Source organism: Hipposideros armiger, unplaced genomic scaffold (genome assembly GCF_001890085.2).
Source record: "Hipposideros armiger isolate ML-2016 unplaced genomic scaffold, ASM189008v1 scaffold_22, whole genome shotgun sequence".
In the NCBI taxonomy this organism is placed as follows: Eukaryota; Metazoa; Chordata; class Mammalia; order Chiroptera; family Hipposideridae; genus Hipposideros; species Hipposideros armiger.
Window position 1 is genome coordinate 3,394,919 of NW_017731372.1, and position 23,107 is coordinate 3,418,025.

The 23,107-nt window shown below is 34.9% G+C and overlaps 2 protein-coding genes across 6 annotated transcripts in view; one reads left to right on the forward strand and one right to left on the reverse strand.

Moving 5' to 3' along the window:
* TPR (translocated promoter region, nuclear basket protein) overlaps positions 1–16,009 on the reverse strand; it is a 58,756-nt gene extending 42,747 nt beyond the window's left edge. For all 3 annotated transcript variants that reach the window (XM_019635496.1, XM_019635499.1, XM_019635495.1), the window contains exons 1-18: positions 15,788–16,009; positions 15,111–15,416; positions 13,562–13,666; positions 11,540–11,613; positions 9,939–10,035; positions 8,737–8,840; positions 8,253–8,417; positions 7,694–7,786; positions 7,175–7,255; positions 7,010–7,097; positions 6,138–6,278; positions 5,646–5,737; positions 5,179–5,376; positions 2,869–2,976; positions 1,729–1,955; positions 918–1,081; positions 345–478; positions 113–261 (exon numbers count right to left, since the gene is read on the reverse strand). In XM_019635496.1, the coding sequence (XP_019491041.1) occupies positions 113–261; positions 345–478; positions 918–1,081; positions 1,729–1,955; positions 2,869–2,976; positions 5,179–5,376; positions 5,646–5,737; positions 6,138–6,278; positions 7,010–7,097; positions 7,175–7,255; positions 7,694–7,786; positions 8,253–8,417; positions 8,737–8,840; positions 9,939–10,035; positions 11,540–11,613; positions 13,562–13,666; positions 15,111–15,416; positions 15,788–15,992 (2,531 nt within the window). In that variant the 5' untranslated portion in view covers positions 15,993–16,009. The remainder of the gene's footprint in view (positions 1–112; positions 262–344; positions 479–917; positions 1,082–1,728; positions 1,956–2,868; positions 2,977–5,178; positions 5,377–5,645; positions 5,738–6,137; positions 6,279–7,009; positions 7,098–7,174; positions 7,256–7,693; positions 7,787–8,252; positions 8,418–8,736; positions 8,841–9,938; positions 10,036–11,539; positions 11,614–13,561; positions 13,667–15,110; positions 15,417–15,787) is intronic.
* A 110-nt stretch (positions 16,010–16,119) lies between these two features.
* ODR4 (odr-4 GPCR localization factor homolog) overlaps positions 16,120–23,107 on the forward strand; it is a 36,943-nt gene continuing 29,955 nt past the window's right edge. Inside the window, exons 1-4 of one of the 3 annotated variants that reach the window (XM_019635501.1) lie at positions 16,120–16,210; positions 18,398–18,496; positions 18,631–18,751; positions 20,985–21,119. In XM_019635501.1, the coding sequence (XP_019491046.1) occupies positions 18,653–18,751; positions 20,985–21,119 (234 nt within the window). In that variant the 5' untranslated portion in view covers positions 16,120–16,210; positions 18,398–18,496; positions 18,631–18,652. Of the gene's footprint in view, positions 16,211–18,246; positions 18,497–18,630; positions 18,752–20,984; positions 21,120–23,107 lie in introns of all 3 variants that reach the window. The other 2 variants (XM_019635500.1, XM_019635502.1) reach the window with 2 other exon arrangements.

Sequence of the window (23,107 nt, forward strand, 5' to 3'; positions counted from 1 at the left end):
GGATTATGGTCCACAAAAGAAGTAACAGATGCAATATGACCCTTGACTTTGGTTCATTTAAATACTGAAGTATAGCATTTAGCCTTCATTAATATTTGAAAAGAAAATTTACCGTTTAGAAGCAAAATCTAGCTGGGTAGAAATTTTGGTGTTTTGTGATCGCAAATCTGTGACTTGTTCCTGGAGTTTCTCAAGCTGCTCATTTTGTATTTTTTCATTATCTATCTTTTCTTTTTTGTAGTTCTCAAAAATTTCCTGCAACTAAATATTAGAGAAATTATTAGATGACGCCGTGTTCTTGAAAAACCTAACCCAACATAAAGGTGTAAAGGTGTGATCTTTACCTGTTTAAGGGCAGCCTTGGCTTCTATAGCCTCTGCTGACTCAATTATAGGCACTGGAGCAGGAGTGGAAACAGTCTGTGATGTACTTGAACGTTTTGGAGTTGACACAAGAGAAATATCGTCTAAGCTTGAAGCTTCAAAAACGTAAAAAGAGGTATCACATTTCTTTTCAAATACATCATTACCAAAATCAACAAGCTAGATTTATTTACATAAAATCATAAGATTATAGAAATTAGGAAACATTACTAAATAACCTATTGATTACTTTTGGTTTCTGATTAGATATAGTTGCAGATCAAATGTTAAAAGAAAACATAACCAAAATAAATATAATTCATTGATTCTAGGATGCACACTTTTCAACAATGGTTAGCAGTTCTTCTTTTTAAGTAATACCTGGAATAATGGTGTGTTTTAGGATTGATGGTCTGTTAGTATCAATTATATATGTAGTCAAATTTGAAACTGTCATTATAGTGCATGCTTCTTATGTTGTAAAACATTGTAAAACCAATGTTTCAGAAACATTTCCAAAAATACTTGGACACTTGATAGCATATAAAAACTTACCATGTAAAGGAATGACAACTCCTGTTGTTTGTGACAACAAAATACGGTACATATCACGCTGACGAACTATGGAATCAACAAGCTGCATCTGATGTTGTCGTGACTCACGGAGTTGTTCCAATTCAGTGAGGGCGCTCTCAAGTTTGAGCTGAAGCTCACTGATCCTGCAGGACAAATCATCAGTCAATTTCACAGGACTGAGATTAGGAGGCAGTTATAATTTTTACTGTAAAATGACTATTTTACCATCTACCATTAAGCATATTTTCATCTCTCGTATCCTCTCTTTCTTCTGATACTTTAAGAACCACTTTTAAAACCACCACCATACAGGGCTCAAGCACTCACCACTGTCATATGAAATATTTTTTGCAAAAATTAAACCAACTCTGCCCAGTCCAAACTCCTCTTCTTGCATTCATAGCCATTCTTCCTCGTCTAGCACTGAACACATTTTTTGAAAAAATTCTTTACTCCACTTGAATTAATTCCTCATATCTCCTCCACAAAGTCTGGCCTGTTCCCTAAAATCTAAGCTAGGTCCTCAACCTTTATGCTCCCACAGATGGACTTTATCTATTATAGCACTAATCACACGGAACTAAAATTACCTACTTACTTACCCATCTTATTATCAAGCTTATCCACAAACTGAGGTCCCTGAGAGTAGAATTGTATTTTTTATTTTTGGTATTGTTGCTCAATATTTATTTTCTCTTCTAAATCACTATATTCCCAGTATATTCCCATTAGGGTGTACATAAAAAGTTTTCAATGTTTGCTGAACAAACCAAGGTAGTCAATAGCTTACTTGGATGAAGTTGTTTCTTGTTCTTCCCTTTCTTTAGTTTCCCCAAGTTCCCTAAGAGCCACTAAGAGACGTTGATTTTGTTGTTGAAGCTCTTCAATATTTCTGTAAGATACTAGATGCTGGGATATTACTTCAGATGAACTGCTTATATCAGCAGAGCTTACTTCCTCATCACGAATTACATGGTTACCCCTTGCTTCTTCAAGTTCCATCAAAAGCACTCTAATCTAAAAACAAAGTTTTAATATGTTATCAAATAGTATTGGCTTTGATTCTGGAAATGTTTAGAAGAAAATGGAATTTTTCAAATGAAAATATTACTTTATAAATACCATCAACTTGTATTAAATTACCTCAAAAAACATCAATCATATCATTTTAGATATTAAAACCTTAATAAAAAAATTTTAATGGAAAAAATTATTTTTCATTTCTATAAAAGTATGTAATGACATCTCTTATTTCTAAAAAGCAGTCAAATTATAATTCCAGAAGCACGGCTCAATTTTTGTACAACAGCCAAATAAAACACACAGAGATAGATACTCATTGTGTATAAATGTGTATGTTTGCACGTGCATATGTATTGTATGATGGGGCAGGAGAGCATGGAAAATAGATTTTAATTCTATTCATGTGAAATTTTTATGTATTATGTGTAGACCCACAAAAATTCAGATAAAATACATGAACAAAAATAGATCTACATTTCCTGACCAGTTCAGTTTAAAAAAAAGTGGCAGGGTAATGCATATGGTATTGTTTTATATCAGTAAAAGCAAAGAATGCTTTAATATTTTTATATATGTTCACGTTTGTACATGTGAGGAGGATGACGTGAAAGAATATACAGGAGTCTACTATTTGGTTATTATACTCTGGGATTTGGGTGGGGGGGAGAATTTTTATTTATCTTTGAATTATTTCATTTATTACAACCAGTACCTATAATTTGAAAAGTTACCACTCAAAGAAAAAAGAAAAAAGGGAGGGAGCTATGAAAAAACAATGAGTAGGCTGCAATTCTGCTAGAGTAATATTCCTAATTGACAAGAATTTCATGTGGTAGTTCTGTTAGATATCTGCAGATTCAAACATTACTGGGCCATCAATTTAGGAAAAGAAACAAAAATTTCTAACCTGTTGTGAAAGATCTTTTATTTGTATTTCCATTCTCTGATTGTCTCTTTCAAGTACAGATGAATGTTTGTTGGCTTTGTCAGTGTCCTCCTGCAATCGCTGAATCTCCTTTAAAACATAAATTCAAGTGAAAATTCTGTATTTTCTTCTAAGAGCTATACAAATGTCTGTATTTTCTTCTAAGATCTATATAAATGAAAGTTATACGAGTAACAAAAATATACAGTGCTCAAATACCATAGTAATCAACTTATGAACTAAAAACATTCTATATAATACAGTAGCCCCAAAGAAATATTCTTTACAAATATGAACACATGTATTTCTTGCTATCTCAAAGACTGCTCATCATAATGTTCATCACTTTATGAAACTGACTGGGAATGTTCCACTTCTCCCCAAATTAACTGTCAATTACAATATTATAGCCACACTAAATTAAGTATATTATCAAATACTATCACATAATCTCAAAAGTTTTGTTATTAAGACAAAAACAAAGGACTACATTACAATGATAATCATTATTACACTGGTTACCTGGAAATAAACATCGAATCAGTAAAAAATTTCGGGTAAGATGCACGAAAGACTTGATTTTATAAAAAACGCATTAGGAATTAATTCTAAAGAAGCAGAATCAATATGATAAGCCTGTTAAAAAATAAGATAGCATATGCAGTGCTTTGCAAAGTTTTGCATCCCAGTATCATTAGGAATTTAGAGCTCCAGTTTTAAGGAGGCTGATTAATAAGCACAAAGTATCTTTGAAATCTTATGTTCTCTCAAATTCAAATTTTGCTTCTTAATGTGTTGTTTTTACATAAAAATGTTTTAAATACCATTCAAGTAAAGATGGTTTATACTTATCCTGGTGTTTCAAGTATCTCTGAGCACACTGCCCTAGAGGTAACCACAAACCAATTTCAGTGGGAACAAGTATGTGACAAAATGAAGCAGGTGAATATTCATGAATGATGGCAATGATACAAATCTACTGAGTTCAAAATGGGATTAGTTAAGATGCCAAGAAAGGAAGTTATTTGGTTACAAAACCCTGAAAATCTAACAAATGAGCATGACAGAATCTAAACTGAAGGACACATAATGTATGTTATGGACAGAAGATTCAGTTATAAAAAAGATACAGAAATTACCTTTACATCCTTAGGCAGTTATGAAAAATAGTAGTAAGGGATTTTTATTACTGTACCTGAGCATTAGTGAAGAAGGAACAAAGAGGTTTTCTCCACAATTAACAGCTGTTATTATCTGATTCTGAAGCCGTTCTACCTTACTATCCCCTTCAGACAATGAGCTCCTGGCAATATGCTCACTCCCAACAGTGAGAAACTAAAGAGTGTCTAATTAGACCCAAGGGACCTCTTTTCAAACCACATGAGTAGAAGGGGTATCAAAAAGCCAATATTCTGTCAAGGCAAGACTGCTAGATGTCATCTGATTCAGGACAAAGAGACAATTATATATAATATACCTTGACTTAAACTGATGTCTTAAATTGTATTAGCAACAGCAGCAAAAGTTTAAATTAAGGACACAATTTATTTATACTATTTTAAAAACAGGAAGGAAGGAAGAAAAGAAGGAAGGAAGACAAGAAAAAGGAAGGAAATTTATCAGAACTGCAGATACACATTGATTTAATTGAATTTCGTCAAAAAACTTGTTTAATAAATCTTGAAGATTTCTCAGTAATAGTTGTCCCCTAAAAGCACAATTATCTGAGTATAAACACTCTTATTTAATCATTACTTATTACAAAGGAATCTTAAAAGGTAAAAGATATTTATGAATTTCCTAGGTACTTCTAACATGCAAAGGAACAGTAAAATAATGTATTGATATATAAAGATTTACCAAAATGTCAAATGTCAAATAAAAAAGCTCTTCCCTTGATCAAACAATATTATCATTTTTGGAGAGAATATCAGAACTGTCTGACAAAGAAAGACCATGCTAAATTTAGGAGAGTTCTATTATAAAGAGAGATTGTTATTTTAATTTGATGAGTGGCTACTTATCATCTGCTACAGAACCCTACTGAACTTCACATCTGAAATGTCTTAAAAAATGTAAAGGCTCTAACAATTTTAGCTAAATAAAAGTACAACATTTTGTGATTATAGGTGTTTCATAAAACAAACAAACTTTAAAATGGTTTATTGTAGCACTGAAAAAGCATATTTAGCCTTTTCTGACTCAAATACTTTAATTCTAAGAAAACACTACACAGTAAACCATTTCTCATATGTATTTTGCCCACAGATCAAAGTTAGGAATGGAACCAACCTTCATAGCTTGTTCAAGCTTAACAGATAAACTTGCCACAGCTTTCTGTGCACGTTCATATTCCTCCCTCTGGCGTTTCAAAATTGGTGCTTTGGCTTCAACTTCTTTCACTATTTCATCTAAGTACTTATTAATTCTTTTGTTCTCTAGTTTCTCCAAAAGCAACTGATCCTGAGTTTCCACATAAGCATTATACAGCTGAAAGCAGAGAAGGAATCATATCATTTCAAATCTAGGCGTAACAACAGAAGTATATAGTCTATCTTCATAATAAACATTCATCAGCACTTACACAAGATGGAAACACTTACTATCTGTTACACATAACCAGAAACCAATAAAGCCTTTCCAAAAATGACACATTAATCAGCAGATGACTTTAAGAATAATTTTTCTAGGGATTAAGTTTCAGAGAGATGTGAATACTTTTGCTGAAGGAAAATAACAACATTTAATACCACTCTTACCTCAGTTAATTTCATGCCAGGTTTCACTATCTTAGCTACAGCTGCTGCAGTAGGAGACATGGCTGCGAGCTCTTCTTCAGATAATATGGCTCCTGTGTCAACACATAGATATCTAGTCTATTTTTGTAAAATTTCAAATGAAAGCCACTATTATTTCTTTCAACTAAAAAGTGACACTTAATGTACGTTACATATAAATTCCTCCGAAGATTTTTAAAATATGACATCAAAGAGTCATGTAACACAACCCAATTCTAAAAATCAGAAGCAATTACAGTTCTGAAAACTGACACACAATTATGTGTGATCAAATCCAGCAATAAAGATACACAAAGTACTAATTTTAAAGTAAAAATAAGTTCTAATGCTATAACTTGATGGGGTTTCCTACATCACAACATGTCAGAGAAATACCATGAGTAATATTAAGAGAACTATGTAGGGAAGTTCTTGTATTACAGACCACTTAATAAGCACCTACTCAATCCATACCTTTACGTTTTGTGGCAGAAAGCAGGTCATTTGCATTCTCTAATTCCTTCTCCAGTTTCCCTATTTTATCAAGCATGTCTTTTTCCATGTGCTCTTTCGATTCTTCCACCTCTAGAAGATGATCCTGTATTGCTTTATTTGCTAAAGACATTTTTAAAGATGGAATATTCAAATATATAAGTAAAATCTTGGAGTTTATAAAATGTAACAAAATAATCATTTTTCCCTTCAGCAGACAGTATTAAATTCTAGAGAGACTGTTGACTTATTACCCACTGAAATTAGAATTCCTGAAATGTCTTGGCCTGGTCAATCTATCTCTACTTTTGATGTCTCCTATCCATTGGGAAAAGAAGGGAATTCAAATTGTAAAAGAGTACCTCTAAGTAGCTCTTTGGTTTTAATCTGACCTTTAGTCTAGAACACAGGACATGACTGAAGAAGATCATACATAAATAACTTACATTTCAAAAACAGTAAGAATATAAGAAAAATCAAAGACTTTAAAATACAGTATTCATAACTTTGAAAACGAGGCTAATTTATGGATTAAGAGAGTACCCAAAGTACAAACCTATATATACTTATCAAAGTAAATGTTTTAAAAATGGAAGAAAAATTTTCTATTAGAAATCAGAATATACATAAGGTTATAGCTGAAAGATACAGAGAAATAGCTATCTATATTTTCAAATACAGTATTTGCTGGAAACATAATTTAAAATTTCTTAATCTAAGGATCTTTCTTCTATACCAAAGTTTGTCCCTAATAAAGTTAATCTGACTTCCAAATCCAACTGTCTACACAAAAGTAAAGAAAAAAGTACCTTCTATCTAAAAACAAAAAAGTCTTCCCAGATTTGAACAGTTACCTTCTCCAGCTTCTTTCAGAAGTTTGTGCAGTTCTTCCACTGCTCGGGTCAGTTCATTGCTCTTTGCCTCTGAGTCATCAGCAGCACTCTACAACGTAATCTTAAAGTTACCCAACTTGCAAAAATGTAACATTAGGAAATGAAAATGTGCGGCAGGTTACCCACCTTGTATAGGTTAGAGAGCTTTATGTGGGCATTTAGTTCATTGTGGAATTTCTCTTCCATACTGGCCTGCTGTTCCTTGGCCTGAAAAAAACAAAACAAAACAAAAAACAATTATAGCTGTCTCGTTTGAACTGAATTTAGAATGCTTATCAAATGCCAAGATAAACAAATTTATACTTTATCCAGTTTTGTAAAGAGGTAAAACTAAAACATTAAAATTAGAATGAGTTTTCATGATAAAGATGAACTACCTTAAAAACATTAATGTTATTTTTTTCTTAAAATGGAATACTTAAATATTAAAATTGATAATCAGTTTTAGATATTACTTTGGTTATAGCAAGTAACTGTTATATCTGATTCTAGCTATTTTAGTCTACCTACATCATAGGGAAGTGTCCTGATTACTTCATGGTGCCAAAATCAGTTTGAAATATGGAATAATTTTACAAAATAACAACTTTGTAAGTGCTTTAATACTTTTTTTGCAAAACAGATATTTTAAAGTGGTCACAATACCTCTTTCAGTTTGGTCAACAGATCCTCTACATGCTTTTGAAGATTCTCGCTTGATGTTTTCAAGCCATTCATCTGTTCTTCCAATCTAGAAACCTAGAAACAAAAAGTACAGACAGTTAAGAGGGAGGGAGAATGATGTATTAACTGAAGTTAATTTGATATGAAGTTTAGCTGCCAAATAAAAGCAAAATAATCCCCCACACCCAGAGAAGCATTTTACAAGAAAATGTGTATATTTAAGAAAATGAAAAATAATAGCTCACGAAAAAATGTTTGACTCTAGCTCACAAAAACATACCACCACTTCTTAAACAAGTGTCTTAGGAAAGATACATCATAAGACAATAGTAGCACCAAAATTCATCACAGATTGTCTTAAATTCTTTATTTACATGAAATTGGTTAATTTCCCAGGCCACATGTTTATGAGTTATGTCCTCCATATTTGACCCTTAATCTTTCAATACATTTATTTGATACACCACTGAATACATTTTTAATAAACTGGCCCACAAATGTAAGTTGTAACCCATACAAAGATACAATTTTATTAACATACCTCCTCTTTTTTGTTTTCAAGATTACATTTAAGCTCTAGAATCTCATTTCCTTTTTCTCTACCCAGAGCCAGAAGTTCATCAGTTTTGGATTTCAACTCTGTATTCAGCCATGTATTCTGATTATGTAACAATTCCTTTTCTTGCTCCAAACGTTTTTCCCGATACTAAAGAAATCCAAGAAAACAACATTAACAGTGAAAGACAATGTATAGTTATTCAAAAGATTTTGTCTGCAGCTAAGAAACACAAGCAAAATTTTATTTTACAACAGAGTATCTGCAAGGATTCTTAACAGGAAACATAATCAGGTAAGAACTACAAGAAACTTAAATATCATATAAGCAAAGCAGTTCAATTAAAATTGTCCTGATGCTTAATTCCCTGACATTAAGAAAATACAAAATACAGCTTTTAATTACTCTATAGGCAACATTAGGTGAGTTTTAAGCAAAAACTGTATTTGCATTAAGAATTGCTACTTGCCTTAACAGAAACATCAGAAGCTTGAAGTTCATCCACTTTTAATTGAAGATCGCCTTTTGTTGCATTGCTTTCTTTAAGTTTTTCATTTAGACGTTTAACATCCTCTAGAAAGGTCAGAAGTAAATTGTAAAATAATGACTAATTATTGTTCAGATGAACCAAACATCAAAACCCACATCTCTAGGAATATAAACATTGAACACAAAGTAAGTAGTTCTCAAGTCCTCCATCTTAATCTGTTTCTGCCATTATTAATTACAAATTTAAATGAATGATGACAAAGAAGCTAAATTCCTGTACCCAACCAAACATTTAAATTATACTGGTTCTTTTATATTAAATACGGTATCATCAGCGAAATATGCAAAATCAACAGTAATTTTCCTGGTATATAAACAAGAGTCTATTAAAATTTCATAAATAGCCATTTATTAAGTTAAAAAGTAATGATATATATAAAAACCTTCTACTCAAAACAGCCACAATATACATGCCTATTTTTCATGTTCCTTATATCAAGGATTTTATGAAAAAAATTCCTTTTGTTGATGAACATTATAAACAAATACTTTGAAATAACTTTTTCTGAGACTGGAAGTCTAGGTACCTAATTAAATACTGCTGTATAGCAAAACATAAGTATTTGAAAATTCCTCCTTTAATAGAAGTAAAACTTTTCAAAAATCTTATAAAAAGTAACCAAAGGGAACTTGATACCATTAAGCTACTTAAGAGTCATATCCACTTCAATACTCATAAATCAACTGTATTATATACTATATTCTATGTTTATATATCTTATATTCCTGCCTCCTAGCTCCTTCAGCCTGTTTTTAAATATGGGTTCTCCTTTTTAGTTATGTTGAGTGCTTATGGACAGCTTATACCAGCAAGGGTGTATAAAATGATGGAGCTTATCTTCCATAAATGAACATTTAAATTGCTTCCAATATATTACAAATAACATTATAGTAAGTATCTCAGCATGTAAACCTTGGTCCAAATTACTACTTTGAGATGTTTTTCATTTGTGTACTTGTCTAGACACTTCTTTAAATCCTTGATATTGATCTAAAGATAAATGAGTAGGAGAAACTATAGACTATTACTCTGACCTGCAATAAAGAAACATCAACAGAAATGGACTGAGTTAATTCCTAGCACTGTTATAAGAGAAAGTAAAAGAGTAGAGTTCTTCATACCCGTTAAATATTCAAGTTCTTGAGATAGTCTCTCATTGGTTCTAATTAAATCTCTTTTCTCAGCTTCTAATTCTTCCTTTGTCCTTGTAAACTGGCTCTGTTATATAAAGGAGTAAGAATAATACATTTAAATAAGTAAATCAAGTTGATCAATACAGAAACTTGAACATGGAACTGTCACTTTAACATCAGTTGCAGTTTAAAATGGTTTTCCTTCCGTTATAACTTATACATCAAAGTGTTTAAAAATTACCCATGCTCAACATTTCTGTTCCTATTTTGGATTTCTAAAAATTATTTTTCCTACGCTCACGAAAAAACTTCCCATGTCACTTTGTATCACTTGGTAGTGTCCTACTTAAACATGTCTTTGTAGGACATTTAATTTACTTCTAAATTTTTGCTGTCACTGCATTTACACTTGGTTCAAATTATTTCTCAAGAAAGATCCCTAGAATGGAATTACTTAAAACTCCTAATAAATTTAGTCAAATTGCTTTGCAGCAAGACAATGGCAATGTATATGTTTTTGTTTGAGTCAGAAGTGGCAATCTCAAGCCACTCACGCCAGAACTAAATATTGTTCTTGAAAAAAAGAGAAAGATAGCAATACTAACATGGCTCCCCATGTGAAAAATAATTACGTTACTGTTGTTTTATCTGCATTTTTCCGATTACATGTAGAGTAACATTTCTATTGGCCATGTGTGCAGCCTCCTCTCTCTCTTTTTAAAATTCTTTTGCCTATTTCCCCCTTGAATGATTTTTCTTATAATTTAAAAGTGGTCATGTGTTAAGGATATAAATAGTCATATTTTTATTGAAAAAACTTTTTAATAGTTTATTTGCATTTTAGTTCTTTTTATGTAGAGAACTTTAAATTTCCAGTGGATCAATTCTACTACTCTTTACCATTATAAAAATATCTTTTATATATCAAGTACCTTTCAACCTCAAATCAAATGCAAATTTTAAAAAAGCAATGAAAAGAGTCTACAGTTCTATCTGGTTAAAGAATCACTGGGTATGATCACTTTATGAAACAAATTCGTCAACCATCTTATAATCATATTCAATTTGTTATTCATATCACTACCCTAAGGAAATGATTTCCAATGTTGATTCATTCACACCCCCAAATGTATCATAATACTTGAAATTATGCCAGGGCAATAAGTAAGCATTGAATAGATACTAATTTCTAAGAGAAAGGAAAGATGGAAGGCAGGTAGATAAGTGGGTGGGTGGATAGATGGACCTATGATCATCTATTTATAGTGCTATAGCAATTTACTACAATGAGAATTAAAAAAAAAAAAAACTTAAGAGCTTCAGAGCTAAAAGCAAGTGTTTTTTTAAAATATATATATATCAAGTACCAATATATTCTAATGAGTAAAGAAATGTCCAATCTATTGAAAAACACGAAGATGCAATTTAAAGATTTATGTATATATACATGTTTTTGTTAGTAGCTTCTCCTTACACAACATCTGTTTCATCTTCCCACTGACTAACTAACTAATAAGCAAAATCAGAACAGAAAACGTCCTCAAGTTATCATGTTTACAATTAGCTTTACTCATAGGAATAACGTTTACCTGAATGGAAGCATTGCGATCCTGAGCAATTTCAAGTTCTTTGTTTTTCTCAGTTAGTGCCTTCAGTTGACTGTCTAAATTAAAGGAATTTTATGATCATACACATATAAGCTTAAAACTTGCAATGACAGTTTTTACCCAGCTGCCACCCACACACATTTTAAAATTAAGAAACTGAGTCTCAGAAAGGGTGAGTTATACATTGCATTCCAAATTCATGAATACATCCCAAATTTACTGTATTTCTAGACCAAATTTTTAAATATGCTATCTTTCTCCAAAATCATATTTGTGATCATTCCAGCCAACATTTATAGGAAAAATCATATGCAATTATCAACTTCCTTATTTTTCAATAACATCTTCCAAGTCAAACATAAAAAAGTGAATTACATTTACAAATAAAAGAGTTAAAAAGTATCAAGAGAGCAAATAACATTTAAACTACATAAAGTGTATATAGGGTAGTCTCAATAATGGATACTGTAATTGTAATTCAGCTTATTTATCACGCTAAAGGGAGACTTTAATGTGGAAGAAAGAAAAGTATGCTTGATACTGAATTATCAATCCCACGATGTCCACTCATAATGGGCTATATCTCCCTTTATACAGTTTCTCTTCTAAACACATGCAGATAATTAGGAAAGAGTGTATTTTCTGAAGCTTTCTTCCATTAAAACTCATCTATATTATGTGCTAGTAATTTATTGAGCAAATATATTATTACTACTTCCAGTCTTAAATTCCATTTAAACAATTGGCTTTATTAAAAGAAAAAACCCTGCTAAATTTAGTCTGAATTTTCTATTTTGCTTTAATGTTATTTACTGCTTTCCAAACTTACAGATGCAGATGATAACTAAAAAAATACAAATGTAATTATACACCTTGGATGTCGATTTAGGTTTATCCCCATCTTCCCTTCCGGCTCCTTTTTTCAGTTCCCACACAAGCAAATGTAATCACAGTCATTTTCCTGAAATTCTTTGCATCACTACTCTACTGAACTCTTTATTATGCCAAGGCAAAAAACTATGTATAGATGATTAACTGGACCTCAAGTATTTAAATACTCAGTATTTATGCCTTCATTACACATGTATCCATACCATACCATATGCATGTCATATGTTTTAAAAATGAGGTGTGCCAATATTAGCTGGAAAAAAGTTAGGACCCAAGCAAATAGTCAACGGGCATGAACATGGTTAAGAAAGAAGGATGAAGTTTTAACCATTCTCCTTGTTAGCCTCCTGAGTTCCCAATCAAATTAAAATCCAGCTATACCTAATAATAAATTATTATGCCCCTACTCTATAAAGGTCTTTCCCAACATTTGCTTTCACCTATTGTAAATAAAGCACATAATACACATCACCCTCCCTCCAAATGTCAGAACCTTTAAAAGATCTTGTGTCCCTTCTAGGACTTAATGAAGTTAAGAAAACTAATAAAGAAGGAAAACAGCTACTCATCTTTCACAAGAACTAGGTTTCAAATAACAAATACTGAGATTCATAACTGTTTATAAAAATTATAACAAAAAGAGTTAAAACATAAATAATGGAACTAACAGGTATTGATTTTTCAATAATATAAAATTAAGTTACTCTTTGCCTTTTCAGTTGCATAATGCTTTAGCCTTTTCAAAATGCTTTCAAACATATCATACTTGATCTGTAAAGCTGTGTACGTAGATGGACATGTGGTTCTAGCCATTTTATAAACAACAGTCAGACATTGTTATGATTTATTATACATAAGGCAAAAGAGCTTTTAATAGCACTCAGAATTAGAACCCAGGCCTCCTGACTATTAAGCCCTACGTTCTTACAAAGTCTGTGCCACTGAATGGAAAATCAAAATATCACCATAAATGAAGACAATGACGCTTAATCAGTATTTTCATATACAGTAAGTAAATGTTTCCAAACATTTGATACAAATGTTGACATACAAAGGCGTGTCTAAACATCTCAGTGCTCCACAAACATTATAAAGATGTAATTAAATACTTACTGAGCTTCTCCAGCTCAAGCCGCAAGCTTTGGCACTCTCTGGTTTCATTCACAAGTCTCTCCTGACTGTGAGACAGCCTTTTCTCTATCTCGAAGTACTGTTGTTCTACAGAAAGAAGAGCAGACAAAAAATTAAAACCAACCACACATGTACACACAGTTTCAACACTGCTTTTTTAATAAGCATAACTTTAAAATGTAAGACACAATAATGGAACTGAGCTCCAAATAAGATAACTTGAGTAAAGGGAAATACATTGAGCACTGAAAAGGATTTTAATATTTCCAACTGACTTATATGTATATGACAAAAGAAAATACGGCCTAAAGAGGACTTTACAAGTTACTTGTCTGTCCATCCCACGAGATTATGAACTTCTTCAAGGCAGGTAACATGTCTTATTTATCTTAGTATTTTCCCCACACATCAGATTTCTTAGCATAAAGCAGCCAAAAAAGTTTTATTAAATGGAGACAAAATTTGGATTAAAAACTGCTTTGCTTGAAAAGGCTTGTGTTAAAATAGCCAAAAATAATATCTGAAAGTATAAAACTACTAAATTTATGTTAAACGTGTTCACTTCCCAAAGGAAGATACTGAGTATATATTATTCAGCACAGTATCAGGCACATTGAAGTCATTCAATATTTGTTGTATTAATTAATGAATAGAATGTAGTGTATTATGTTAAGTTTTGGGATTCAGAGAATAATATTCAACATCAATCAATTCTGCTTGATAATTACATTTTTGAAGTAAAAATTTATGCAGAATTTTCAATCAACGTAGCAAAGCCCAGTACCAATCCCTCTAAACAACTGGTAAACCAAGACATAAAACCGAAGTTTGCCTTTTACTGATGGTAATTACTATACTCTCATTTCAAGGATATTCACATCACTGCGGTGGGCAACTTTCTTATTGGAGGGTCTGCTATAGGGTATCTATAAATAGGTCTTAACATAGTTTCCATAAAATTCCAACTTTTAGAGATACGTCTGACACTGTAAACGTATTCACTGCACGTTCACTTTGTTTCCAATGTCCTTTGCACCTCACTCACTTTTGCGAACATGTAGTTCGTGACCGGACCAGAGCGACACACACTCAAAACAAGCGCACGAAGTAGTCATGTCAGTAAGGCCTCTGAATGCAGGTGACTTAGACACTAGAGCGGAAATCACCGTTATTTTACGTGCAACATACAGACAGGGTACTCAAGGCTTAGAGAAATAGGGGTTGCGTCTTCTCTTTAGTCCGGTGTGAACAGACCCAGATCATCATCATTTCTTAACTAACGTTAAATGTCCCTATATGAGACTACCGTAATTACAAGGAAAACGGACCTAAATGTGGACTCAGGTTTTTAGAAACAAACAAAAAGGCTCCTTCGTATCCAACTGTGAGAGGAGCTGGTACGAGAAGGCCGAGGGGACCGGGGAAGCGATGCTACACCAGTGAAATCGTAGAGAGAACAAGCTTGCAAGGGGAAAAGCCATAGCTACGGAGTCAGGCCCGGAGCTAAGGGCGGGAAGAGCATCGTACTTACCGCTCTCCACCTTGAATTTCTCGTGCCGCCCCTTCAGGCCATCGATCTCGGATTGCTGGTCGGCCAGGAACTTTTCAAGTTTGTTCTGGACCGACTTAGGCAGCTTGTTCAGTTCCGTGCGCTCCAGGACTTGCTGCAATACCGCCGCCATGTCGGTTGGGCCGGGGGCCGCAGCAGCAGCGGCCGATGGAGCAGAACCGGAGGACAGAGACGAAGACCAGGACCCACAAGTCTGGGGAGCCGCCTCCGCCACCTCGCCGGGTGGCTCGCGCGCTCCGGCCCGCCGGAGACTCCCGCGGCGGGACCCTGGGAAATCGAGTCCCGCGTTAAGTGAAGCACCAGAAGAACCCAGCGCCGGCGATCGAATGCGCGCGCAGCCGCTGGAAGCTGTGCACCCTGGGAATCCGAGTTCAGGGGCGGCCTCTGACCTAGTCGTGCGCTCGGATTTCCGGCTCCCCTTTCCACCCGCTTCAAGCAGGCCCCGCAGGCCTCTGGGAAACGTAGTTTTTCCCTCAATCCCGCCCCTGAGCACCAATTCCGCAATGTCCGTTTGGCTTCCTCCTTTTTCCCCGCCCCCCCGGTTCTTCTTGCCCGGTAGCGTGACCACTGTCCGCGAGGTGGCGCCACATAGTACTCGTCAACCCCCGTCCCTCCCTGAAGAGCTAAGGCATCCTTACCATCAAAGCTTCGCGATGCCATGGGTCGTCCTCTTTGGCGGCTTCTAGACACTGAGCCACTAGAGGGCATCGGTCCCGGCAGGGCCGGCCGGCCGGCGCCGGGATACCGCCACTCTCTCAATAGTGCCCGGAAGGGGGCGGGGTGGCGACCGCAGTCGCTTTGGCTGAGGCGCTGCGGTGAAGGCAGGGGGGCTGCACGCGTCATCAATCTGCGTCACCTGACTCCCGAGACCCTGGGTTTGGAGTGGGAAGTGAGGTGTGGGAAGTCCGTCGCTTTCTGATGAATTCATTGGCTGTGGCATTGGGACCAGAGGGGAATCTGGCACCTTGGAGGCTGGTGCTTGCACCCTAAACGCCCTTCTCACTCGGGTGGGCTGACAGTGCGACACATTTGTCTGCCACGCGTGCACATCCTCAGTACTGGTGAGTCAGCTTAAGCGTGTAATTCGTGTGTGTGTGTGAGGGTTGTATGTGTGCACTTGGGCACAGAGAGCTTCCTTTTCCAGGAGGAAAGGAACAGAGTGTAGGAAACATATGGGCCGACACTTCGGTACAACACAATCAAGTCCAGTTGTGACAGACTCACCTTATTTGAAACGGCTAACTTAGATGCTTTTATTTATTTATTTATTCATTCATTCATTTATTTGTGGTGGCGCGGTGGGTAACAGTGATCCAAGAGGAATTTAGGGAACCCATTTCGTTTTTCAGGAAGAAGCTTTTAAAAAACTAGGAGGAGTTGGAGTGTAACCTTTGTTTTTATGTTTTATGACGACAACTCTGCAGAAAACGTTACCTTTCATTTTTAAAATTGAAAAACTGTTGTAACAAAAGTTTTTAAACAATTCTTAAAAACCACTGCTCACTCTGTCACTGTATGAGAACTACTTGTTTCCAGATCGTACTTTTGTGACTTCTGAGCTCAATCTGTAAATTGTTTTATGTTTGATTACTCTTCTAAAATGTATTAAATTACTTATTGAAAATAAAGCATGCATAATTCATCCTGCAGTTCCCAGAGTCCCAGACCTTTTGTGAATATCAGTAAGGAACTTAAGGTTGAATTTTCCCCAAAATATTGTATATAAGCACTTTTAAGATTGCTGGTACATGCATTACTGTACTATGTCCTAGGTCCACCATATTATCATGTTATTGAGCTACCATTTGGAAAAATGCAGATATTCTGTACTTGAATTCGCAGAATCCTAAAATTAGGTAGGTTTGCAGACCTGCTCTGATTAAAAAAAATTAAACTGTGTAAGGCAAGGTACACCTTTTTAGTAACATCCTTCATAAAGGATGGTTGACTACATTTAAAAGTTTTGAAGGAGCACACACACAAAAAAATGATCTGACATTCAACCAGATATCATAACCCAATAGATTATCATTCTCCTACTGCACTCAGGTTCTCACATATTAGCATGGTTAGTAGATGACACCTTGGAAGAAATAAGATTAGAAAACTATGTATCATAACTTTGGAGTCATGTCGCTGCTCTTTCTTGCGAGACTTAGGAATTATTAGGCCAGAAGGAAAGGAGTAGAAATGCATGAGGAGAGTTTAATGCGCAGAAACGCATACTGTAAGACACTACTAAAAGTGGACAGCCCTTAACTTGGTAGGGGCATTAATGATTTAGACAGAAAATTCCAGTCTTACTCTAAACAAAAGTGGTGTGCAAACCCAACTTACTTGCATGGGTGTCAGAAAAGAGGTAGAAAAAAATTTAATGCATTGTGAGGCAACACTGAATCGGCTCTTTGGAAAACACAGCATCTAATAGGCCATTTCAAACTGGAACCAATCCTCTGGGCTTTAGTTTTGGAGCGATGTAAAATCATTGTGACGGGCAGTTTCCGGGTGTCAGGTATGCCATCCTAGCACATCTGACTCTATAGCTTTTTTAAATATTATCGCTTTACTTTTTTGTCTCCCACACTGCATATGAACTCCTTGAGATCATCATTCATTATCGCCTAGCTCTTTTATTTAGCATCTTTGGGTTTAAGCTGCAGAAAATCAAAGCAAAGGATCATAAGCCAGTAAGAGGAATACACTGGTTCTCATGCACAAACTGGAGAGAAAGAGCAGGAGTTACCCTTAATAATGGTTTAGTAGAGAGACTGGGTATGATTCCTCAGCATGAGCATAATATTTAAGAGCATGGATTCTAGAGCCAGATTGTTTGAGTTTAAACCACACCTTTGCCACTTGGGCAAGTTACATTACCTTTCTTTGTTTCAGTAGAAGATGTACAAATGTTCATTATTATTGCATTGCTGTTTATCTACTTCCATAGTGCCTGTTGTATGTACCATGAGTTACTGAAGAGCAGAGGTCAGGTACTATTCATCTTTGTACCATAAACAGCTGATACAATTTCTAGCACATAGTAGTAGTTCTTCTTAGTATGCTTATTGAGTAAATGACTTTGATTCCGTCTACCTTCCAGTGAGCAAATCAGGAATGATCATCTTTCCGGTTTTAGACGTGAGCACACCGAGGCTCAGCAGTAGATTAGGAGCGATAACTAAGGAGTAATACATCTGCAATCAGAAAGCAGCTATGTTGACTACCGACTGATGTCCTTTCCCTTAATCCAGGTACGGAAACAAGTTCCATCTCTCATGTCATCTCTGGTTGATTGGTCATTTCTTGCAGCCCTGTGTGGAAAATTCTGAAGCTACATTTGAACTTTGCAAGTAAGGATACCCTACTTACTAAGCAGTCACTGCTTGGCATGGGGTAATACTGGGCAGTACCCATGAGAAAAAAGTTGTGTTTTTTTCTGTAAAAATGCTATGTGTTTTGTGTTTTGCTTTTTCTCGTAATTTAGGAGATTGAATTAGTTCTCCACAATGGGAAGAACCTACATTGTAGAAGAGAATGTTGGTCAGTATCTTTCAAACATCAGCCTCCAAGGAAAGCCTTTTGTCTCTGGTCTTTTAATAGGACAGGTATGTATCTTTTACTGTGCATTTATTGATAAAAACAAATTAACCTGTTTTAAAGTTAAGATCTGCTGTTTGACAATAGAATCAAGGTAACGGGATAGAGGGATGGAATGTAGAAGTAAATTTAAAAATAGGTTTTGAGGGAAAACATGGATAAGTAGTAGGATCAGACTAGTCCAGGTTTGCTTAATTCAGAACACTTCTCTTCTGACAACATAAAAATGTGTAGAAGCTCCAAAATTTTGACAATTTTATTCCCATTCTGGTTTGTCTTATCTCAGACTTGTAGCTACAGTGGTCATGTATGTGTTACATATTATAGTATCTTATTAGATTTTTTTTTTTTTAACATTGATGCAGTGGAGAGGAAGGTAAAGAGATTGGAAGAATTTTGACAATAAGACAAATTCTATTTCCCTCTTAGAGTTAAGCCTTACAAATCAATACAAAATGGAGCAGAGATTTGGGCAGTTACTTTAAAAAGCATAAGCACCAACTGACTTATTAAAATTGAAGAAAGACTGTGTTAATCAGCAGAGAGGACTGAGCAGCAATACAAAGCAACAATAGCAAAAAAGTGTTTAGACAGACCTAGGCAGTTTGTCTGGATTTCTCTAAACACTATTTAGGGGAGAGAGTACTGTGGCCCAAGGACTGGATTTACAGGCCTAATAGCAAATAAAAGCTCTATTGTGACAGTTTTCATTCTGGATATTTTATCACGATGCCTTAGAACCTTCAAATGACATAATTAATTTTCCTTGTCCTGACTCTGTCCGCATTCCCAAGCTACTCTCTCTTATAACTTGATGCCCCATAGTTACCTACCTATAAAGAAAGTGCTGTCTAGAGGACTCGTGCTTACGCCCCTTCGTGGTCACAAATCTTAACTTGTCAGACAGAGGGCAGACCCTGCACTGTTCCCGTGGGGAGTAAGTACCACACTATAAGGCCTCTCATTAGACAGCCAGACTGCCTCTCTTGGCAACACTCTGAACTTCTTTTTAATTCAGGTTACTTAATATCTACTGTAGGGCTTTTTTGCTAGGAAGTATTTATTTAAGGTTCTTTTACTTCCCTTTATTCTACAAGAATTAAGGGAAGAAGAGTCTTAGAGGAAGATGTGATCGGTAAAGATAAAAGGTCAGTGAGGAATACCTTCTTCCAGACTTGCCCTGCTGCACATAGACTGTTTGTAGAGCTCAGCAAAACCAGCATCTGACAAAGAAGTCTCCCACAGTTTAGGACGTCCCTCCCGGGCTTCCTTCATGCTGCCTTTTCATCTCTTCCACTGTTTACGTGTTTCTTCGTCCTCTATCCCAGGGTTCATCACTTTTCTCTCCTTCCCCTCAAGCTTGTCTGCTTCCTACTCCTAGGGTCAGTTTCTTTTTCTTTTCAGAGTCATAGATTTTGTGAAAGGAAGAACTTACTTAATTAATACCTACCCTTTTCTGTGTTCATTGGAATGGAACTCTCTGGAAATAACTTTTGTAGAAACAGTTTATCTTCCTTTCTTTTCTATTCCAGGATGACACTAATGAGGGGAATTTCAGGTCATGCATGAGGATGACACCGTGCTAACTTGTATTATCAGATTTATTTTTGCTCTTTCTTTCTAGGAAGCTTTCACTGTAATGAGACTGAGCGATTACATGTTCCTAAATTCATCTTTGAATGTCCCACCTTTGGTTACCATTTAACCGCTATTCAAACTGAGAAACATAAACCTGATACCACTACAATTACGTGCCCCATGTCCGCTTTGTTTTTCTATGGACACACATGTGCAGGTTTCCCATAATCGTGTCAGTGAAAGTAAGACGCACAAGGTCATTTGCTGCTTTATTTCACTGAGTTTTTGTATTTGCTGAACGATCCAATCTAGTCAAATTATTTAGGAAATAGAGTAATTAGAAAACTGACCAAGCATATTTATTATCTTTTCATTTAAATGCAGTTCATTCATCCCTCCAGGAAGCCATTTTTTAATGACCACTATGTGATTCACATTGATGTCCACATAAATGAGGGGCTGACATAAATATATTAAAAGATAACATATGAAGACAGTGTTGTAAGCCTATCCATGACAATTGCGTTCTCTATAGATTCCATTATAGTACAGGTATTAGCAATTTATGCTGCTATAGATATTACTGAGTTTTTGTGTATCATAAGAACTCTACATTCCTCAATGAGATACCACTCTAATGAGCTTTTCTAATTTGTCTTTAAGTGTTCTTCACAAAAGGATTATGTGATTCTTGCCACTAGAACACCACCCAAAGAGGAACAAAACGAGAACCTCAAACATCCCAAAGCTAAGTTGGATAATGTGGATGAAGAATGGGCCACAGAACATGCCAACCAGGTCATCATATTTTTCTCTTTATGTAGTTAAGTTTGTGTTTATTGACGAACAAAAACAAAAACACTTTATCCTCAGGTTACTACAAGACTAGGATTTCAGAGTACTCAATCTTAAGTTTTCAAAGTTTGCATTTTCTGACTTGAAGTTAAATAACCTACCCATGACTACAGAATCAGTACTGGAACTGGAATTTGAACCCAGGCAGTCTGACATTTTGATCTTATATGCCTGCTTTTCCGTTGTTGACCTTTATCCGTTATATTTTTTAACCTGTTCTTTGTCATTTAACTTATTTCTAATTTTTCTTTACTTTAAAATAATACTGGTTATTGATAATATAGTTTCTGATCAGATTGTTTTAAAGACTTAATCTAGGCACTGAGGGAATAAAATGATGGTTAACTTTTTTTTTTTTTTATAACTAGCCTCAGAATTTATGTTTTAACTAAAGCAAAAAGACATTATTACCCAAACCAGTTTACAAGAGAAATGACATAAAAATAGACAAGTGTTACAGGAATTTAGAGTAGGGAATGATTACATACCTGCCAATGGCTGGATTCAAACAAGTTCACATAATGCTCTGAATTTGAAAGATGAACAGACCTTGGCCAGAAGAAGTCATGGAACGCACCAAATGCACAAAGGACAGTGTGGATAAATGACCCGGAGGCATGAAAGTTAAAGATGTGTTAGGAGAATAGCAAGTAATTGGGTACCATTGAAACACAGAGTATATAAAAGAATATTTAGACATAAGACTAGAAGGGGCTAGTTATGGATGGTTTTGGAGTCTCATCCTAAGAAGTGAGGAGTTTGTTTGATGGACAGTAGCTCTGTGGTGGTCTTCCAGAGCTCCCTATTGTGAGAAGGAGTTAATATGATTGATCTGTCAATAATTTAGAAAATAATTTCAATGCCTTGGTCCAGTATAAATAGAGAGTAGACAGACTGGAGACAGAACAGAAGACATACAGATAGAGCAACAGTCCCAAAAAAGTGATGTGAGCCTAAACTTGTCTCTGAACGTCTGTTTTGCTTATGGCTATATCCTCAATGCGAAGCACAGCACTTTCATGGTTTATAAGAAGAACTCCAAAATGTTGGATAAATGAATTCATGAGTAAACTGATACAGTGAGCTAAAACTTCATTGTCAAAACATTTCAGAGAAGAGCTAGTATCAAGACGATTTAGTGACCGAGTAGATTGGGAGTGAAGAGATATTGTGAAAGAGTAGCTAAAGATTACTAAGATTTTTAGCCTGTTTGTCTAGGAAGATGGTGTTGCTATTACACAGGAGGAAACCAATTTGGAGGTGGGTGAAAGAAAGATGAGTAAATCCACTTAAAACCAGTTATTGAATGGATTATATTATCTAATGAAGGTTAGAGTAAGGCAGAAGTAGAGTTATTTCCTTCTCTAATCAACTTTAAATCTTTTAAACAAACACATTTATTGGTGTTTGTAAGGGTTTGTGATTGGGGGGTGGTATGTAGTTATAGAAAAAGTCCAAGAAATATATAATACCATCTTTTAACAAAAATATTAAATATTTTAAACTTAAATTTCCCAAAAGCTGATAAAAAAAATATATATATATACACACACACACACACACACACATATATATATATATATATACACACATATATATGGAGATACATATTATATATGAATATATATGTATATACACATACAGAAACGTAAAACTTACAAAGCAAAATAGATTAACGTTTTTTGCCCCTGGAAAGAAATGGTTAATTTTATGTTTGTGATTTTGAAAAGATATGCAGGTGCCTAATGCTCAATATGAAAACTGTTCTTTATTTATGTGCCAAGCTTGTGTTACTATAATAAATAGAATTCATGAAATCAGCTGATATAACACAAATTTATTAGGGATTAGATTATGGTATCTGATTTTCTGAAAATTAAATTTTGTGATCAATTTGCTCATACATTCACTATACAAAAGATACCTGAAGT